Source organism: Bos taurus, chromosome 29, assembly GCF_002263795.3.
Source record: "Bos taurus isolate L1 Dominette 01449 registration number 42190680 breed Hereford chromosome 29, ARS-UCD2.0, whole genome shotgun sequence".
Classification (NCBI taxonomy): Eukaryota; Metazoa; Chordata; class Mammalia; order Artiodactyla; family Bovidae; genus Bos; species Bos taurus.
Genome location: NC_037356.1, coordinates 26,102,238 through 26,123,231, shown reverse-complemented (window position 1 = coordinate 26,123,231; position 20,994 = coordinate 26,102,238). Strand labels below are relative to the sequence as shown.

Below are 20,994 nucleotides of genomic sequence, written 5' to 3'. Positions count from 1 at the left end.
ACGGACAGAGGAACCCAGTAAGCTGCAGTCCATGGGGTCTCGAACAGTTAGGCACGACTGAGCGACTTCACTTTCACTTTCATGCATTGGAGAAGGAAATGGCAACCCACTCCAGTATTCTTGCCTGGAGAATCCCAGGAACAGAGGAGCCTGGTGAGCTGCCATCTATGGGGTCACAAAGAGTCAGACACGACTGAAGCGACTTAGCAGTAGCATAGTATATGTTTGCTAAAGTATTTTTAAGTGCCTCTATGCACTGAATGGCTTACCCTTTTTAATAGAACAAGTGAATTCAAAATTTCTATGCAGAAATAGGATACTAGTATCTTTTATACTTGTATGACCTAGAGTCAACACATTACACCGAGTGCATACATTCTCTGGCTTCACGGCTGCACCCACTTGCCTCATATATTCCTAAGGACTCATCTTCCCAGCTATCTCAGGCTCTTTTTATTATAGGGGATTGGAACTGCTCAGTTTCTTGAAAAGAGGTGCTATATACCCAGTTCTTCTTCCCTTGTTCCCTGACTATATCTCCAAACTGTTCTCCTAACTTGTAGGTCTAATACCAGAATAGTTCTCTAAGCTGGTGGGGCGAGAGGGAAGAGGTGTCAGTGGCAGGGGCTGAGCAGACAAGAATGTGTAAGGGAGAAAGAACAGAGGTGTGAGTGTGTGTGTAAGGAGGTAAACCCATCTCTAAGTCTGATGAGTCTGCTGGGGTTTCTAGCTGGAATAATATTCAGGGTGATGAAATAAGGAATATGAGTTTTGTTAAATAAATGCAAACCAGTGAAAATATCAATAAAATATTTTTAATGCCTACAATTTCTTTTATACATAATTGCAAAACTTTTATCTGTATATGCAAAAGTAGATTCTCTTGCAGGTCAACAGCACCAGAAAACAAGCTATGTTATGTAAATGTTTCTTTAAACTTGATTTGTCCATTATGTAAAAGACATGGATTTAATAACTTCAAAGAAGTCTATATCCCACTCTTAATCATACACTAACACCTGAATATTTCATCACATCCACTCACAAAATAAATAGTCTAATATATTCAGCACATTGAAAATAAAATAACCAGTCTCTATATATTTATTCTCTTTCCAAACATGTTTTGGTCTCCTGTTATATCTCAGAAGTGTACTAATAGCTGCTTTTAAATTATAAAATACAAAACAGTAATTTATTTCTTGGAGAAGATCTTAGGGATTACATTAAAAAATGAAATTTCGAGTTCCCATAGACTTTCTTGATAACAGTCTTTGAACCTTCTCACGGCACACATGTAAGGCTGCCTGTGACATGTGGTACCCTGGCCTCCAAATGGACATAATTGCATTTGTAGTTTAGAGAAAATACAAAGACAAGTTCTGAAAGTAGCTTTTAAAGAAAAAGTGCCCCCTGCTTTAACAGCAACGTCTAAAGCAAGTGGGACTGTGCAATCAGAGCTCTACTGAGTTTTATGAAAACTACTTTCCCTTCACATCGTGTTTGAGAATGCTGCATCCATGATCATGTAATATTATTACAATAGTGAAATAACATTACTACATTCATGACTTAACATTACCCAATAAAAGGCACATCTTCAAATATTAATAAAATCTGAAAATCAAAAGAGGATAGACACATTAAAAATCAAGCACTTAATTTGTAAACCTTGATAAAATAACAGCCTATTCCAGTTTCTTTAAAGATTTGTGAGCTGTTTAAGAGTGGTCAGGAGTTACAGAACAAAGTGGAAGACAGGATTTGGAAACAAGGCCAAGATTAAAAGATTCAGAACCTTTTTTTTTTCTTTTCATGAGCTACATACAGAAGTGCTTTTATAATGTTGATGCTGAGGAAAACTGAAATCAACATCTGTATCATAGCAGAATGCAACCCGAGTGATTACACATAAGGACCTTTTCTACCAAGTTCTGTAAATTTTAGCTAGCATAATGGTGCCTTTCTGTACAAGTTACTGTACAATATCATTGAGTAAAGTGCTAGTAAGCTTTAAGCCACCAGAAATCTTTCAGCTATGACAAGCACTTGATTGTAATTACATATTTCAGAGTCTGAATATTAAAATGTATATTATATTCAAGCAAACTTGTGAAGCAGAAAAAAAAATCACATAAGGGACAGCAAAGGAAATAATGTTCCAAACCTGTTTTATTACATGGAATATCACACTACTCTTGAATCATTAAAGGTATTGGAGATAGGTGAGAGGCAGTCTACAGGCTTTTCTGCCACCAGTGTTTCAACAGTTATATGTGATCACTAATAGTGGTTATCTATAACACCCCATCGTAGAGAAAAAGCAAGCTCTATAGATAAAAAAAAAAAACAACTTTCAGATCTTTTGAAGAGTAAATCTTCTTGTAGGATAACCTCTCCTACTTCCTGATCCCCACTGACGGATGGCTTAGGACAGCCACAAGGTTTATTATAGAATTTTCTACAAGCTTATGTCCCATTGTCCCCAGTCCTCCACTCAGAGTCAGGGACACATGCTCTCTGGCATCATCACACCTCATTTTCTATTGCTGACCTTCCTTGAGACTTGGCTTCTCTCCAGCCAGAACCTAGGTCAGCCTGATTGGAATTGCTTGGACTTGAGGCTTAAGAGATATAACAAGTCTACAGATACGACTTGAAGAAAGGTAAGAATGAAGATGTTCCACAGCCTAGTAAGCACAGGAACAGGGAACATCCTCTTCTACCTGGGATAAAATCTCTTCACAGTGCATAGTTTGAAATAAAAGTGCAACATGGGCAAAAAGAGAAAGTGGTGGCCTTGATACACATGAATTTAGTTTTTGGTTTTTTACCATTAATCGCTAAAGAATTTAAGATAAAAATAGAGTCATTAACACAAAAAGGTAAAGGGCACCTTGAATTCCAAAATATCCTTACAATGGGGAGTGGAATGAGGCGGAGGGGAGCCTCACATGTCACTTCCTTAAGTTTGAAACTATTACTCTTCCAAATCTAATGTTTGAATAAAATAAGTATTTTTTCTTCAATATAAAAATGAAATTTTTAGATAAAAATCAAACAGCACAGTGACCTTGTCTATTTTACACCAACAAAACAGTAAATCTGAAAGTAAAATCTGGAAGAGAATACTCTTAAACAAAAATGGCATAACTTGTATTTTAACTTGGAAAATTCTGTTAATTGCCTAATCACCTAAATTAGTGAATAAGAATGCTCAGCATCCAATTCATGAATAATGCAGAATACAATTTATTCTACTTTTTACTTTCAAAGTCACAGAAATGACATCCATATAATTATAACACCTACTCTACATTTTCAAGTTCTCAATCCAAACATAGAGATTAGGACTGGTCACTTTATTGCTGGCAGCATTCCTGGAAGGGCCAGGTTCCTCATCAAAAGACAAATCTGATTGGGAGCCAGGCAGCGCCATACTCACACATCAGCAGAATTATGGAAGTAAAGGAACAATCCTTTCTTTTCCTTTTGAGAGTAGCAAAGGAATAATACAAGATTGGCTGAATTGTGAGCGGCCCCACATGAGAGTGCATAGCTCATGAGGATCAAGGCTGGCTCCTGTGAATAGTTAACTTCGTAAGAGCACTCACTGGGTATTATGTCATCTGCATTATGATTTCACCCTGCAAAGTATGTGAAAATACTTTATGCTCTAACGACAGCCTGCAGATAGATGACAGTATGCATTCCTTCTCCTTGAGTACCCAACTAGAATTCTAAAATGGTAAGGGGCTTCTTCAGTCTGAAGGCAGGACTTCCTTGCAGCAGTCTTCAGAAGTTCACAAAAATACAAGCAGCAGCTAACGCTTCTTCAGCTTTTTGGCCTTTCGACGTCTCATTTCTTCTTCTTCACGTCTCATTTCCTCTAAATCTTCTTGCATACCTAATCTTAAGCTGTCAGGAAAAAATGCAGGTATTTGTCAATATACATGAAATTACCATGTTCTTTAAAAAGCAAGACTGAAATTTCAACTGGGAGCTTACATGGAATGTACTGATGCACTAAAAAGGCCTCAAGACTTTACCAGTGAAAACAAGACTAAGCAGGAATATTTTTTTACCAGGAACCACTGCCTCAAGTTATAGTGGAAGAAAGATCTTACATACAACTCAACAGAAAACACCTGAATATTCCCATTACACTAATAAATATAAATTATCTCATCAGCTTTAAAAAATAAAGAACAAGAAACATTTATGCAATAAATAAGATTCTATTCTTGTCTCTTCCCAACACTCTAGTTTGCTATTTTATCTAGTTAGAGGACAGAGGACAAGAGGGAGAGAGAGGTTTAATATTTGGGTTGAGAATGAGGTGAATTATTTCATCAAGTTAACACTATAAACGAAGTAATCACTTGTTACCCCTACATAAGAAATGATTATTTGTTTGATAGTCAAACAGGAATCCAACATCAGGAATATAATATCCCTCATCGGGTCCTTGAGGTCAGTGGCAGTAAAGGTCAGCAAGACTGCGATGTATCTCATGTGGACAGGGAGTTAAGGATGGGAAAAGAAAAAGAACAACATGCAACAGCGGGATGTGGGGAGCTCTAGCATTTACTGTGTGCCTACGGGTGAGGCGGTGCACCGCGCAACATGCACACATGATCTGAATCCTCACAAAACCTCAGTGAGGAAAAACAGTACATTCCCAGCTTACAAATGGGAAAGCAGATTTAAAAGGCTACTTTGTCTGAAGCCCACAGCAAGCAAGCAGGATTGGAATTTAAACTGAGTGGCCGAAAGCCCCAGCTCCCAAGGATGCATCTGAAGCAGGGAACAGGAATTTTTTAGGAATTTCCACACGTGTAGCTTGTGCTTACTTACCTCTTTGCTTCTTCTTTCTGCTGCTCCTTCCAACTACTCTCCATGTAACGTAAGGCATAATCGCTTTCATCTTTGTATCTGGTAAGAAAAAAATCAAAGTTGTTAGGAAAAAATAAAAAACCCAACTTTCCAAAAGAACTACATCTTGTTTTTAAAACCAACATCTTTATAACTAAATCAAACATATATTTAGGATTATTCCTCCTTGTTTGCAGGGAGTAGGATGGGCAGAGGTTGGGTAAAGGGGAGTTTCTGAAGTAAAGATAAATTATACGAGCCCTTCTAATTTCTCATATCTGTGACATCAAAGGAGAAAACAAGTGCTGACTAATTTACACGTACAGCTGGCCCTCGAACACCACGGGTGTGAACTACATGGGTCCTCTTACTCAAAGATTTCTTTTTCATGCTGCAGTAGGGCACAAGAATTGGTTGCATCTGTACACATGGAACCGCAGAGAGGGAGGAATTTGTACACAGAGGAATCATACATACAGAGGGCTGACTCTTTAAGTTACACGTGGATTTTCCCCAACCCTCACACTGTTGTGGGTCAACTGTATGTTACCTCATTTAATCTTCCCAAGTGTCATTTGAAAAATAACTGACTCAAGTTTATCCAGCTAGTAAGCTGTGGAACTTTAATCTAAACCCCAATTTTTCCTCTCCATCAGTGCTTCTCAATCTTTAAGGTTGCTGTGAACCACTGGGGAACCTTATAAAGCTAGTCTGGATTTAGATCTAAGCTGGGGCCTGCAAGCCTGCATTTCTAACAGGTTCCCAAGTGATGTCAATGCTGTTGGTTCCATGGTGCTGTTCAGGAACCACACTTCTGCGTAGCTTTTACACCAAAGAAAAGCAGGTGTCAGATCAGACTTTCAACATAGCTCTGTGGATGGTTTTTTGATTTCAAAGCCACGCCATATCTACTATACCAAGCTGCTTCACTCTTATCAAATATACATCTTATAAGGACAACAGTTAAATAGGGATACTTATTGGCCCTTATACAAGTAACTACATAATTCTGCATTCATTCTTAAATACTAAGTGCCAAAAAAGTAAATCTAAACAATCATTGAAGGATTCCTAATTAAGAATTGTATTCAATGCCTCTACTATTAATGTTTATTTTTCCCCATAGAATGGATTATTCAAAATAAAAGTATATATATATATATACACACACATATATAAATATATATATATATATATATATATATAAATAAATCTTCTTTATCCTTACTTTTTTCGGTCATAGCCAAAGATTTCTCTAATGTGCTTGGATATTTCTTCCTGAGGTTCTCCTTCATCTTCAATAAAGTCTTCCATTTCAGAGTCATATTCTTCTTCATCATCTTCCTCCTCTTCATATTCTCGCTGCCTTTTGTAACCACTAGGAAAGGGAAGCCTTTGAGGACCTAAGAATAGAAAAGCCATTATTTATAAGAGCAGTAAAATGTAATAGTCCCAACAAAGTCCTATGCAAGCTGAGATACTAAGACCTCATTAACATGGCAGCCTCAAAAACCAGAGCCAGCAGGCTGGCCCCTAGTGTGAACTCACTACTACAATCCTCTCTGTTGCTTCATGGTACTTAACAAGGAATAGAATTTCTCTGTCCCAAGGCTTACCAGAACTGTTACATTTTTCTAGCTTAGTAGTTTCTATTCTTTTGGATTTAAAAGACTAGTAAAATTTCTTAAAGAGAAAATAAAAAAGTTACAAATCACTGAAGGAACACAAATTTTAATCTTGCCAAAAAGAGACACCAAAGATAACAGTCTACTATTTATTATAATTCCACTACAGTTTTTAAAAGTCCAGTGGAGTATGAAAGAGTCTCAGAAATGGATCATTGTTCGAACTGAGCAACTCTGACTAAAAGGAAAAACTTACCACACCAACCTTATTTTTGTCATTTTGCCAAAAGACTGATTTAAAATTTTGCAAAAGACAGGCACTGATCAACAGACTAGTATCTGGGAACAACTGCTTTCTAGTCCTTGATTATAGACACTCCCTTTGTTGTTCTACAGTTGTTTTTAATATGCATGGCTTGTCTCCTTAGCTCAGAATTCCTTAACTTCAGCACTTTGACATTTTAGGTCAGCTGTTGGCTGTGAGGAGCTGTCCCGTACAGTGAAGGGTAATGGCGTCCGTGGCCTCCATCTACTAGGTGGCAGTAGCAGCCCACCCCACTTGTGTCAATCAAAAACGTCTCCACATGTTGCCAAATGTTCACCAGGGATGAAACTGTCCTTGGTTGAGAACCAATGTTTTGACGAAAGTAGCAAGTTTAACACATGGAATATCATCTTTTGTTTCTTTTTATATTCTCCATGGTGTCTAACAAGTGCTTCAACAAATCCTTACTACCGTGTAGATACGATGATCTAGCAGTTAATAGGTGCCAACAATGATCCCATACCTTGGGACAATAGATTCCTAAAGGACTGGTAGCTTAGGGCCACTCTGAGGAACAGAAACACAAGGACAGTCTGAAATCATTCCTGGCATATCATGGGTGCTCAACAATATTTGATGGGATCAGTTATGCACCAAAAGGCTTCAAGCTTACAAATACACTCCAGTCCCTGAAGACAGGCACTTAGTCTTCATGAAGAGGTAAAGATGAATTCATTCATTGAACCACAAAAGGCATATACAATACATACTTATCCTATCAAACCACAAAAGGCATATACAATATACACTTATCCTATCATACAAATTCCATAGCTAAGCTTATTGCACTTGGAAACATTACAGAGGTGAACAAACAGGGCCCCAGATAAGTCTCTTTCTAAAGACTTTTCCAAGCCATAGTTACTAAAGGAACTCTCTGGCACAGGACAGACAAAACATCAGGATTCTATCAACACAAGAATACATTTAAAAGCACACAGAATTCACAGCATCTTTGGTTCTGTAAAACAAAGCATTCCTTCCAATTTCCTAGTGACAAATAAATACTTTAAGGATAAGGGGAAATCTTACCAGATCTGTAGCCAGATAAGGATGGCTTCATTCCATTCATCTGTCCATTGCTGGGTCGGCTGATTATATTCTTGGAAGAAATTGTTTCTGAGACAACAGTGCATTTGGGCTTCAGAGGGGGACCTGAGGTATTAACTGTTCGCCCGGGTCCCAAGCTGCTCACTGGTCTACCAGGGCCTGAACTGCTGACAGGTCGTCCAGCTGGAGCTGGGCCACTGACTGACCGGCCAGGGCCACTGATTGACCGCCCAGGGGGGCCTGAGCCACTCATTGGTCGTCGATGGTCATGTAGACTGCTTACAGGCCGCCCAGGGCCCCCAGAGCTGCCCACGGGTCGCCCAGAACCACTGGAGCCACTGACAGGTCGCCCAGGGCCACCTGAGCTGCTGGCAGGTCGACCAAGGCCACTTGTACCACTGACTGTCCGTCCTGGGGGACTGAAGTCACTGGTTAGCTTCCTGTTCCCACTGACTGATCGCTCGGGTCCTGAGTTGGAGCTGCCATTCTGGCGCTTGGGCATGGGGCCAGAACTAACCGTGGGCCGGGCAGTCCCTGTACTAGGCCGCCCAGGGGCTGAGCTGGAGCTGCTGCCTGGCGGCCTGACACCTGGACTCTTGGCCTTATTGTGTGGAGTGGCCATGGGTCCAGGCCTGGAATGGCTAGGATGGGGAGGAGATTTTTTGGCTTTGTGCTCGGTAGCAGATTTCTGAGGCCCTTTAGCAGAAGTCTTTGGGACACTTGGTGAATAGGTGCTGGGGTGGGGCTTTCCAGCCCCATTGAAAACAGGTCTATCACGGCCCTCATGAAGCGAGGATTGGGAGCAACTGCCAGGGGCTACTTTGGTCCTCTCCCCTGGCACGGATTTGGACGAAGACAAATGCAGGCGTTTCTCATCAGCTGGGCTGGGTCTGGGTTTCTTCTCAGGATGAGGAAGGACAGTACCCTTGCAAGGAGGATGCATGTCTCCAGAGCCTCTGCTAAGCTTTGTGCCCACACCCTCTTTCTGAGAGGGTACTCTTCTGGTTGGCGGTAGTCTTGCATCTGTCTCAGGTGTCCTTTTCCTCCGCTTTCGTTCAAGGAATTCTCGCTCCCTAAGTTCTTCTGCAGTCATGGGCCGCTCTTCTGTCTTCTTCACTACCTTTATCTCCACTGGCTCATACTGCTTTTTCTCAGCCAGCCTGAGCAGATCATTGAAGTTCATGACTGGTGGGGCACTTTTAAGGGGGACCTTTGGTTTGCTTTCAACTTTGGGAGGTTCTTGTTCTTCCTCGTACTCCTGCTCTGACTCTGCTTGATTGTATTCTAAGAATTCATCCTCTTCTTCCATCTCGTACTCTTGGTCTGTTCCCTGGCTAGTGTGACTTTGCATTGCCTGCCTCTTCCTTGACTTTTCCTCAACAGGAATCCCATTGTAACCGTGGAAATTATCCTTTGTCCTCTTGGCCATAGCTCTTGCTTTCTTGTCATGTTTTAGCTCAATTCGCTTTTTCACTAGTTCTTCCTTTCTCCTCTTCTCTTCTAAGGCTGAAAAAGACAAAACAACACATTATTTCAAGGTCTTGATAAAACTGTACATTTATCTGAAATCAGTAGGTGGCCGAAACCAAGCAACATTCAAGCTACGGTTTGAAGAAATTTGAAAACTTCTAAGAATCAAATGAGGAAGTCATTCAAACAATTATCAATGAGTCATCTTTACACAATGAGTGGATCACATGTGGGTTTTTCTATATGACTAAGCAAGGGAGAGTCTTGGCTTTTAGCTTAAATACAGAAAATAGTTCATACTAAATAAATATACCAAGTTAAGAGAATATTAGTACCCACTTAATAGTCATTAATTATGAATCAATGGATACTCAAACTTAATCAGTTTCCTTGTCATTTGCATAAAGTACAACTACTGCTTGAGTTTACTGGTTTTCAAAAACTATCCCTATTTTTAACCTTTTAGATAGTACTCTGTATATTTTAAAAAATTAAAATACAAAGTAGGTAGAAACAGATTCAAAACTAAGGTTAAGAGGGAGTTTCCTGTGGTCTGGTGGTTAGGACTCAGCACTTTCACTGCTGTGGTCCCAGATTTAATTCCTGGTTGGGAAACTAAGATTACACAGGCTGTACAGTACAGGCAAAAAAAAGAAAGGAAAAAGCCTACAAAAATAAACAAACAAACAACAACAGTGGAAAAGAGTATTTTTTAAATGTCTATATGTGTATAACTGAGCCACTTTGCTGCATAGCAGAGAGTGTTACAACATTGTAAATCAACTACACATCAATTAAAAGTACAAAGAAAAAAAAAGAACCAAGGGAAAAGAATGGAATTCTTACTGGAGTTGCTAATATGATCAACTAGAAGATATGGTCACTATTCCCAAAAAGCTTTTAATTTTGAAGAGGAAATAAAAGAAAACATCTATACAAATGACCAACATAAGAACATATATAATGCTACAAATACAGCTGACTCAGACACATACACAACAAATCCAATAGCCGCTTAGGATATTACAAGCATCCCTTGGTTAGTTACAAGCCAGCTGTGAAGACAGAAGACTTTAGAACTGAGAATAAGGCTATAGATCCATACCTTTTCGTCTGAGCTCCTCTTCTTTCCTTCTGAGAAAAGCCTGGACAGCTGCTGACTGGACACCCTTAACTTTTGGGTCTTTTTTGGGAGGTCCCACTGCCAAACTGTATCTTTTCTAAAAATAAAACGAGTAAGAGTTACACAAAATTAACTTTGAAACAATAGAAAGGTCTAAATGTTGACTAAAAAAACCTATTCTGAATAATTAAGAGACCACATAACCCTCATGAAAGCTCAGCTATAAAATTTCAGGCTAAAAATGATTACATATGCCTGTTTCCAGGTGTAGAGTTTCTTTAAACATCTTCAACAATACATAAATGAACAACTCACAGAAACACCATTTTCAAGCTATTTTCCCAAAAAGGTACCTGGACTGGGGGAATTGAAAAAAATCACCACTAAAAAAGACTGTTCTAGAATTCTGATTTAAAAGAGTATCCTTCTTCAGAAGTTTCCAAGTCCATAGTAGAAAAAACTATCACAACTGTTATCCTCCTGCATACCCACTCCAGGTGGTTTTCAGCTGCTACACTGGTTATCTTGCCTACAACATTAAATACCGAGATCCTACTGTGATCTCAGGCAAAGGAGGTGGCAAACCATAGCTAAAAGGCATTTCAAAGAAATCGAAGCAGCAAGAAGGGTCCCAGTCTCTGTAACCTTTAAGTGTAGCTCTATATTCATTAAATATTAATTCTCCACACAAATCATTTCAGACAAGTTTCCAGATCACCCAAGGTACTAACATCATCCTGAAACAGATGGTATTTCTCTGGTCTTTGATTTTTATGCAATTGCACTGGGAAATGACTAAAACTAGAATAATCATTAGAGAAGTATAATTAAACAGAGCTAATAACTCAGACCAGGATGATTACTCTCTAGGACCATCTCACATTAAACTTACGGGCTAGGAAATAAGAATTTTTTAATGCCCTTCTTTCATCTTGGGCAGATGACGTTCTTATCCACTCAACCTTGTTGCTGTGCTAGTTTAAAAAGAAACGTTAACCTATGAGAACAAATTGAGCTACTAAGGAACCAAAAAAGTGACTCCCAAAATGTGTATGAAATTCTGGAGGAAAGCCAAAGGACTCCTGCTTACTATACAGCTGCCAAACAGAAGGCATCTTGAAACAGGCTGGAAGTTCCAGCTAAGTTAGTCTACCCATGAAGCAGCTGGCCAAGAAAGCAGGCCCTAATCTGACCTGAAAATCCTGAGTGATGGCAATGCTTGAGACCTGACACGTCCCTCACACAGAGAAATCCCAAGAGAGCATCCAGATTCCTTTCTCAGTCACCTTGGCTGCCACAGTGAAATTCTTTAGCAAGTCCCTCTCTTTGTAAATTTAGTTGCAGGCCCTTTCCATAGTGGATTGGCCCAATGTTTAAGGGAGAAAAGGAGAGGGAAAGGAAGATAGGAGAAAGAGAATACTGCTTACCTAATTATATAGACATAAAATCTGCCGTGGTTACAAGAACCTCAAACATAGGTCTTATTCATAGGGAACACACATTTTCTTAACAGAAGGGCTACTGTGAAGATGATTCAAGTTGCATAAGACACATAAACTCATAAGCAGAGGCGCACACTCACATCAGGTAGATATATGAGAAGAAGGGTGCATTTGTGCTGCCAAAGCTCCAAGTATTTCTCTCCCTGCCAACTATATAGCCCAGATTCACCTGCCAAATCGAAGCTTAATACAGGGCTCCCCCTGCCCCAAAATACCAATCTTAATGTTAATTATTTAAAATAGGATTAGTTTGTTACCTAGGTATTTCAAGTGAGCAAGTGAGTACTTTCTAATTTGATTTCAAGGTCTGTATCTTTCTTCCTAACCTGGCACTTAAATAGGTAGGTAGTGGGTTAAGTATTCTTGACTAAATACAGACACCAAAAGAGAAAAATAGTGTCAATGGGATATAGTATAATACCGTGTTTAGTAAGCTTCAGTCACTCCCATATCACTGTCATGATTTTTGCCCTTTTAGTATGCCAACTGTATTATTATTTACTAATTTTAAGAAAATATGTAGATTGAACACCAAGACTTATTATTGCACCTTTACCTCAAGCAATAATACTCATGAAACAACAGGCTTGAAAGGCTAGTTATATCTTCCCAAATTCTATCAAAATATCATTTTAAAAATATGCATCTATGAGAATAAAAAGTATTTATGAGTCCCCTAAAACCATGGTGACGCAAGAGCCATGTGTACTGCACTCTGGGAAACACCAGCGGAGGAGCATGAACACAGGAAAGGTGGAGCACAAGAGAGCAGCGAGGGGGGGTCAGGAACTCGGAGTCACTCAGCGGAGAACAAAGCTACACTGAGCTTCTTTCCAAGTATACACCTATTTTCATCAATTCACATGCCAATTTCAAATTCAGCTTTGTTTAAAAAAAGACCTCCAATCCTTAAGGATACTTACTAAGCTGGCCTCACATTTAACTCAACAATTTTGCTGTCCTTGTCCTGTCCCTATGATGGAGAAGGAATTCAATAAATCTATAAAGTGTCTTATTTCGTGGGTCTGCTGGGAAACAATTTACGTAGGACAAGGTCCTGCTTGATGAGGCTTGATCTTATTTACTGACTTGAGCTGAGTCATAATTAATAGCTTCTTACATCCTCTGTAGCTTGATGCACTCAAAGGCAGATACCAGGAGAATATTAAAATATTCTCTTAGGCAAAATTTAGATCAAAATGTAGAAATTTGGGGCAGGAAAAAAAAGGGGGGCTAGGCCTCCAGAGACAGTGATCTTTTTAAAACATTTTTAATGGGATACAATTCACAAACCATAAAATCCACCCATTTAGTGTGTACTAGTATATTCCCAGAGTTGTACAACCATCACCACTATCTATTTCCAGAGCATTTTCACCTTCCCAAAAAGAAATCCCTTACCCTTCAGCAGCCATTCCCCACTCCCCTCACTATGGCCTTGGCAGCCACTAATGTTCTTTCTGCTTCTGTGGATTTGCCAATTCTAGACACTTCATATAAATGAAATCATGCACCCAGTGTATACACATAGTGATTGATAATGCATCATAAAATAAACTCTAGAAGCCACAGATACTATATAGATAAGTGATAATTCAAAGTATCTAAGATTTTCCAATTCAAAAAACTTTTTCTCCATCTGCTCCAGAATTTCTATGAGAAACTCTATCCCATCAGACTTTACTGGACACTGAGAAGTGTCATCACAAAATATAAGTTCCTGCCCAAGGCTTTAGTAGGCTGGAGTAGAGAGACGGATTCAGGTTTTATAGATGGCAAACCTTATTCACATCCCATTCCTGACAGACTACAGTATTAACTCCAGCCTGAGTTTCCAGCCTGTCCTACAAATTTCAGACTTGCCAGTCCCCACAATTATGTGAGCCAATTTCCTAAAACAGATCCTACTGGTTCTGTCTTTCTGGAGACCCCTAACTGCTGCAGGGGTCCTTTGTATTAATATCTTACCACTTTCACTTAATGTTTTAAAAGTTCATGCTGTAACATATGTCAGTACTTCATTCCTTTTCTGGATGAATATTTCATTATATGGATTATACCACATTTATCTAATCATCAGTTAATGGATATGTAGATTGTTTCTGCTTTTTGGCTATTATGAATAAGGCTCTGTGAACATATGTATACAAAGTTTTCTGTGAACGAATGCTTTCCTTTCTCTTGGGTCTATCACTATAGACCTTCTTAACACTGAGCTGGCTAGACTTTTGAAAAAGGGGTTGCAGTCAGACCCTGGTATTAGAAGATTTCCTATAACAGAACATTTTATTAGACAGTTTCCTTCCCCATCATGGGGCGCCCAGCAGAGAACCACGTATTTAAAAGAAAGCTTCAGGCTGGGATTACACTGTATGCCATTTAATAAGGCAGGAGAACTATTTGGCACTTTCTCCCACATCAGATGGTCACATTTAGCTCTAGCGGCAACACATCAAGATGTACCCATCAATTCTGAATCTGATTCAAGGCACCAGGCTGTTTCATTGTCTGAGCTTCATGAAAAGCAGCTGGACAAGAGTTTCTTTTATCCTAAGAGTATCCATTTTATTACACTGCAGGCCAACTCAGTCATTCCGCTGGGCCCCAGTGAATGATCCACAACAGTGAAGCTTATGCCATCTAAATGCAGTATCAGAGATTCTGCCAAGATTTGTGATTCTGAAGCCAAGAGACCTAGAAAACATTAAGTCACTTTAAACATACGTGTTCCTTGCACTGAAACCATACTGTCACAGTCAGATTAAGAAAATCAGGAGTTTTCAGTGTGGAAATACATGTTCACCAAATATGTTATTAATATATAGGAATCAACAGCAATTCCTTCTTGAAAGTTCTTCTTTACTCGAGAGATAATATATTGTTGTAACTGTAAAAAACAAATATTCTGATGCTTTTATATAGAGATTTATCATTGGTTAGAAATCAGAGTTAGAAATATTCAAAGGATATATCCTTAACTTTAATGACTATACAACTTCTACAATCCTCTCAATACATCGTAGTCAAGGAATGAATGCAGCCTGGAAAACCACTGATATGCATTAGGCTTGCTTAGCTGGGTGGCTAAGAGAGTGAAAATAAAACCACCAAAAAGCATGCTATTCAAGACTGCTAAGAGGTCAAATATAAATTTTACTATTACTGTTTATAAAACTATACCTGATTACAAAGTATAGTTTCAGATGGATACCTCAGAGTCTCTAGTTCAACCTCATGTTAGAAATGGCCCAAAAAGGATAACTGTATATTTACTGGCTATCACTCATACCATTTGTAGCAAAGACTGAATTAGAATCTAGATCTCCTGACTCTGGGGCAAAAGTTTTCCTATTACAATGTGCCTCACTTCTAACTTAATCCCAACACTTTCATCTCTAGCTCTAACTTCATTCTTACATGCCCCTCCTTAACTTCCACCTGCTTCCTAGCCAATGCCATTACTCCAAACAAGTCCATCACAGAACCTTCCCCCAGTCTCAGACTCTATTTCCGTTAACCATGCTGGCACTCTCCCAAACAGCCTGTAAATCTCTATTCACCAGTTTTCAAATGCTGTTAGTTTAGCCTTTAAATTTCTCTCCCATCAGACTTTACTGTACAGTGAGAAGTGTCATCAAAAAAACAACGGGGTTGCTGCCTAAGGCTCTATTGGGTTGGAGTTGGGGGTAGGGAACTAGATGGATTCAGGCTTTATAGATGACAACCTTCCTCATCACCCCATTTCCAATAGACTCTCCTCTTTCAACACAGGGTCATGATTAAGAAAGAACTCTGCAGCCACTTTGCCTGGACTAGATTCTCTGCTCGGCCATTACTAGCCCTGCCACTTATTAGCTGTGTGACTTTGGAAATGTTTCTTCGTCTCCCTGAACCTCAGTTTCCTTATCTGTAAAACAACCTTCCTTATATGGTTACTATGATGATTAAACTAATTAATATATAGAAAGTGCTTAGAACAGTGCCTGGCACAAAGTAAGCATTATAAATGCTAACTGCTGTTGTTATTATCCTTACTATTCATAAAGAGATTGCCTAGGTAGTGATGGGAAAGAGAACAGAATCTCCGTGGGGCAATATTACAGATGGACAAAAAGCACATGAAAAGATACTCAACAGCACTAATTATTAGAGAAATGCAAATCAAAACTACAATCACATATCACCTCATACAGTCAGAATGGCCATAATCAAAAAATCTATAAACAATAAATACTGGAGGGGGTATGGAGAAAGGGGAACCCTGTTACACTGCTGATTAGAAAGTAAATTGGTACAATCATTATGGAGAACAGTATGGAGGTTCCTTAAAAAAACTAAATATAGAACTACCTACCATATGATCCAGCAATCCCACTCCTGGGCATATATCCAGAGAAAACCATTATTCAAAAGATAACATGCAAAAAAAAGATACATGCACCCAATGTTCACTGCAGCACTATTTACAACAGCCAAGATATATGGAAGCAACCTAAGTATCCACCGACAGAGAAGTGGATAGAGGAGGATTGGATACAACGGAGTATTACTTAGCCATAAAAAGAATGCAATAATGCCATTTGCAGTAACATGGATGGACCTAGAGATTATCATACTGAGTGAAGTCAAGACAGAGAAAGACAAATACATGATAAATGTGGAACCTAAAAAAATGGTACAAATGAACTTATTTACAAAACAGAAATAGTCACAAATGTAAAAAACAAACTGATGGTTACCAGAGGGAATGGGGAAGAGGGATAAACTGGATGATTGGGGCTGAAATATATACACTACTATACATAAAATCGATAATAAAGACCTACTGTATTGCACAGGCTTTCCTGGTGGCTCAGACAGTATAGAATCCACCTGCAATGCAGGATACCCAGGTTCAATCTAAAGGTCAGGAAAATCCCCTGGAGAAGGGAATAGCAACCCACTCTAGTATCTTTGGAGAACCTCATGAAAAGAGGAGCCTGGAAGGCTCATGGGGTCGAAAAAAGTCCAGCACGGCTGAGTGACTGAGCATACATATATAGCAGAGGCAACTCTACTCAGTACTCTGTAATGACCTATATGGGAAAAGAATCTAAAAAAGAGTGGCTATATGTATATGGAAAACTGACTCATTTTACTGTTCACCTCAAGGGTCCACAGACCCCCAAATCCTTATATCTCTAATACCGTATGAAGGCTTCCTCTTTACTTTCTGATTTGAGGGTCACACCACAGTTACAGTATCTTTCCTGGGACAGTTTTCAGTCTGACTGTGAGAAAAACCATGTATCTTGCTTTGTGCACCACAAGACATCAATTATAGTTACTTGAAACCTGCTTTTGCTAGAGGAACTCAGTGAGAAAAATATTAAGGGTAAAGTTACCCAAAATATCTTTTCTCCTTTATATATAAACAAAGCTAATAACAGTGACTGGTTACATCACCTTGATCAGCTGTGGGGTTTTTTTGTATTCAGTTTTCCACTGGGAAAAGACAGCACGCCTGGTATTTCTAGGCATGATGCAATCCTCCTTTGGTTTTAACCAAAATCTTTTACAGATAACTATTTCTCTTAAAAAGAAACAATATGAACGAAAGCTGTCCCAAATAGGAACTGTTCATTGCTTTTCAAGTCAGATATAGTAGACATTTCTTTAAATAAAGAGTTCAAAGTGGCTGTACAGGTGTTTCAGATTTTAGCCTCCCTTGGATTTTAGTCTAATCAACGCCAGTATATTTCCTTTCTGTAACAAAGGTGTGAAAAAGGAACTTGATGACTGAAATTCAAAGTCAACTATGATACGATCCAAATGGAAGGTGGGGACAAAGATGGCTAAAAGAGAAATACAAACCAAGCCCTAGAGAAGGATGGATAACTCAGTATTTGTGAAGCAGGGTATGTGTGCGTGTGTGTGGTGTGTGTGTATTGTAATGCTGTTTGACTTGGATGTTGGTTTATAAGGATACTTGCTTTGTAGTACTCTCACACTGTGCAGTATGTTAGATTTCAGAACTCATAGCGTGAGCTAAAAGGCTTCACTTGGAGCTGATAAACAATATAACTTAAAACAATCAGATGACTTAAGATCATGGATGAAATTTAACACAATCTTGCTCTATTCCTCAATAATTTCTTTTGTGTTTTACTGTTATCTGAAGTAAAAAGATAAGGATTATAGTGCTGATAACTAAATGAAACCTCCAGGCTCACTAGCTTTTGGGGCGAGTGGGAGGGAAAAACATACTTTCATGAAGTATATGCCTATATTCATCTATTAAATTTTAAATGACCTCACCAATTCACCCATTTTCCTTTCTGCTTCCAATCTTTGTTATTCCAATCATAGATCAGTAATGTATATATTCTGAAATACAGACATAATTTGAAATCTCCCACTCTAGAAATATGTACTTCTCTGTCAGCGATCTTTGGTTTTCAGAAGAAACAACTAACTTGGTTCTGATTCTTCCACAGTCCTGGGCTTCAGGGCAAGTATTATCTTTCTTTGACCTCCACTGAAATTGAGGAGGATGTAGAAAGAAATATGGACCCAATTATGCAAAGATAAATGCTACTAGATCCAATATTGACTTGCCTAGGAAATTTACAGAGGCTGAAAATAATTCTGTCTTTCAAGGTTTCATAACTTCAAGATCATTCAGAGTATTTGAGATGGGATGCGAATACATACAATAAACTGATCAATATCGGTTTTATTTACCAGTTATTTTTACATCAATATCTTCAAAAGAGTAAAAGAATGAGCACAGGAGAGGAAAATAAATATTGCAAGTATACAAAAATCTAAGAAATGCAGAACACATGATGAGAGCTCAGTAAGATCTAGTTGAACTGACTTAAAAAGAGCGCCGTTTGAGCTCCACACCTCGTCGCTCAAACCGCAGGTATCACAATGCAATTTATCGGTTTACAGCTGGGGCTGTGGTACCATCTGAGGATCCTGAAATGATTAGTTTATGCAAAACAGCTACACCCTCGCAAACCAGGCCCTCACCACCACTACTGCATTTAGATACTGAAGTCTTACACCGCTCAGCGAATTAGCGAACCTCACAGGGTAAATGGGACCTAGATTTCAAACAACAACTAATCTGGAAGACCACAGGTAAACGGAAACTGAAACTATTTCTCTCATTCTGTTGGCCAAAATTTCGTGGAATCCACTCACACTCCCTTCCTAGGGAGGTGATAATTCAATCACCTGGTTGGCTGAGTGGGTGGGGAACACAAGTTTAAAAACTTGTTCGGGAAACTACACAACGTTTGACTCAAAGATCAGCGGAAAATCAGCTCAAAAACTATCAGGCCAAGTCCCTAATACTCCTGAACTCCCCAACCTCTGGGTTGAAGTTTATGCCGAAGCTAGAAACTACGAGCATTAGATTCCACTACGTGCCAGGCACGGCTCTACTCTCCAGCTTTCACGCAACTCTAAAATACCCTAAACGCAAAGTTCAAGTTGTAGGGGTAACTAAGCCGAAACAAACCAAATCCGCTCGTCAGCACGCACTCGCTTGCTTATCTCAAGCCCCCAGTAACTTCACCCCCCTGTACCCAGAAGTACATGTCCAAAAGTAAAAAAAGAAAAAATACGGCGTCCAGATCTTTCTTATCCTGGAGCCGGTGTGCTGATTCCTGGAAGTTCCAAGGACCACACACTCGGAACTTGAAGACCAGGATCTCCTATAGTCGCGCCCCGGCTGATACTTACCGGCACGTTGTTGACACCCTGCGCTTTGGAAGCTATCAGGAGAATTTCCCTAAAGTCCATTCTGGTCGAGGAGGAGGACTGGGCCAGCCTCTCGGAGAGGAGGGAAAGCGCGCCTTACCGAGGCGACCAGCAACAGCCTAATGATCTGTCTGGCCAGCCTCTCTCCCACCCCTCCTCTGCACGACCACTTCCGGCGCTTTCCAATGCCGTCTGCCCGCCCACTTTCCTCCAGAGGCCAGTATCCTTTCAGGCCCGCCGCTTCCCTCGCGAGTCTTTGGCGTAACTTCCGCTTTCAGGCTCGAGACACGTAGAAACGTGGTACGTGGCTGCTGGCGTCCGCTCGAAGGGGCGGGACTAAGCCCTTCCCGGACCAAGGAGACTCGACCTGTAAACTGGGGGGCGTGGCCAACGGAAAGAGCCGCTTCCCTGGAGGCGCTGGCGCAAGGCCTGTTTTCGTGCTCCGTGTGCACTCTCGTGCGCTAGAGCGAGGGCGGGGTGAGGCGTTACTACCGGCTATCTGAGTGTCACGGTTGGACGCTCAGGTCCGAGACGGCGGTACCTCAACAGCAGAACCGACAGGTCTCGAGCAGGGGGTTACAGTTAGGCGTTTGTAGGCACTCGCCAGGCTGCGCAGATGCGAACGACACCGACTGGTCCCCTGTCCTGGGAACGCTTGATTCTTCGCATCCCGGCATAGGGTGTGTGGTCACCTCCTACACAGATACAGGCGTGTGATGTATAGAGGCGCCCGCTTACTGCTTTTGCTTCATTTTCGATAATAAGCCCCACGTAGGGCAGCCAACTGTGCTTTGTGTAGTGGCTGAATGGAGAAATTTCTCACAGACCCAGCCTAGATATATTTGGTGCACTGATCAAAATGTACATATATGGCCCAATTTCACATTTGTTGGGAGTCCAGTCCTGGCTTCCTCTTAAGGGTTATTTGGGGTCTCTAAGGTCATTTCTAATTAGTGTAAAGTACACTAATCAGGCAGACTGGCTGTGGCTAAGAATAGGTGGGAATCCACCGCAGCCAAGCAGTAGGGATCTTCCAGTGTGATGAAATTGGTCCAAGACTGGTTATACTGATGGCTGGGCTATATTTTTACTAATCATCGTACTCTTAAAACAAGTCAGTTTTACAGTGTGTAAATTATCTCAATAGGGTAAATTATCTCTGGTGGTGGTATATTCGTTAAAAATCTGACTGCCAATGTAGGGGACAGGGGTTGGATCCCTGGTCTAGGAAGATCCCACAGGCCACTGAGCAACTGAGCCTGTGCTCTATAA

At 40.1% G+C, this 20,994-nt stretch overlaps 1 protein-coding gene across 1 annotated transcript; it reads right to left on the bottom strand.

The window, feature by feature from the left end:
• Positions 1-3,237: 3,237 nt before the first annotated feature.
• SPTY2D1 (SPT2 chromatin protein domain containing 1) lies at positions 3,238-19,779 on the bottom strand. The gene is made up of 6 exons (NM_001205738.1): positions 19,705-19,779; positions 10,451-10,565; positions 7,858-9,381; positions 6,104-6,278; positions 4,858-4,935; positions 3,238-3,918 (listed from the first exon to the last, which is right to left on the bottom strand). The coding sequence occupies exons 1-6, from the start codon at positions 19,762-19,764 to the stop codon at positions 3,825-3,827; spliced, it is 2,046 nt and encodes a 681-aa protein (NP_001192667.1). The 5' UTR covers positions 19,765-19,779; the 3' UTR covers positions 3,238-3,824.
• Between the last annotated feature and the right edge of the window lie 1,215 nt (positions 19,780-20,994).

Coding starts and splice junctions, on each gene's coding strand:
- SPTY2D1 (NM_001205738.1), bottom strand. CDS start 19,764: ATGGACTTTAGGGAAATTCTCCTGATAGCTTCCAAAGCGCAGGGTGTC. Junction 9,382..10,450: donor AGAGGAGCTCAGACGAAAAG/GTATGGATCTAT, acceptor TGTCTTTTTCAG/CCTTAGAAGAGAAGAGGAGA. Junction 3,919..4,857: donor CAGAAAGAAGAAGCAAAGAG/GTAAGTAAGCAC, acceptor TTTTCCTGACAG/CTTAAGATTAGGTATGCAAG.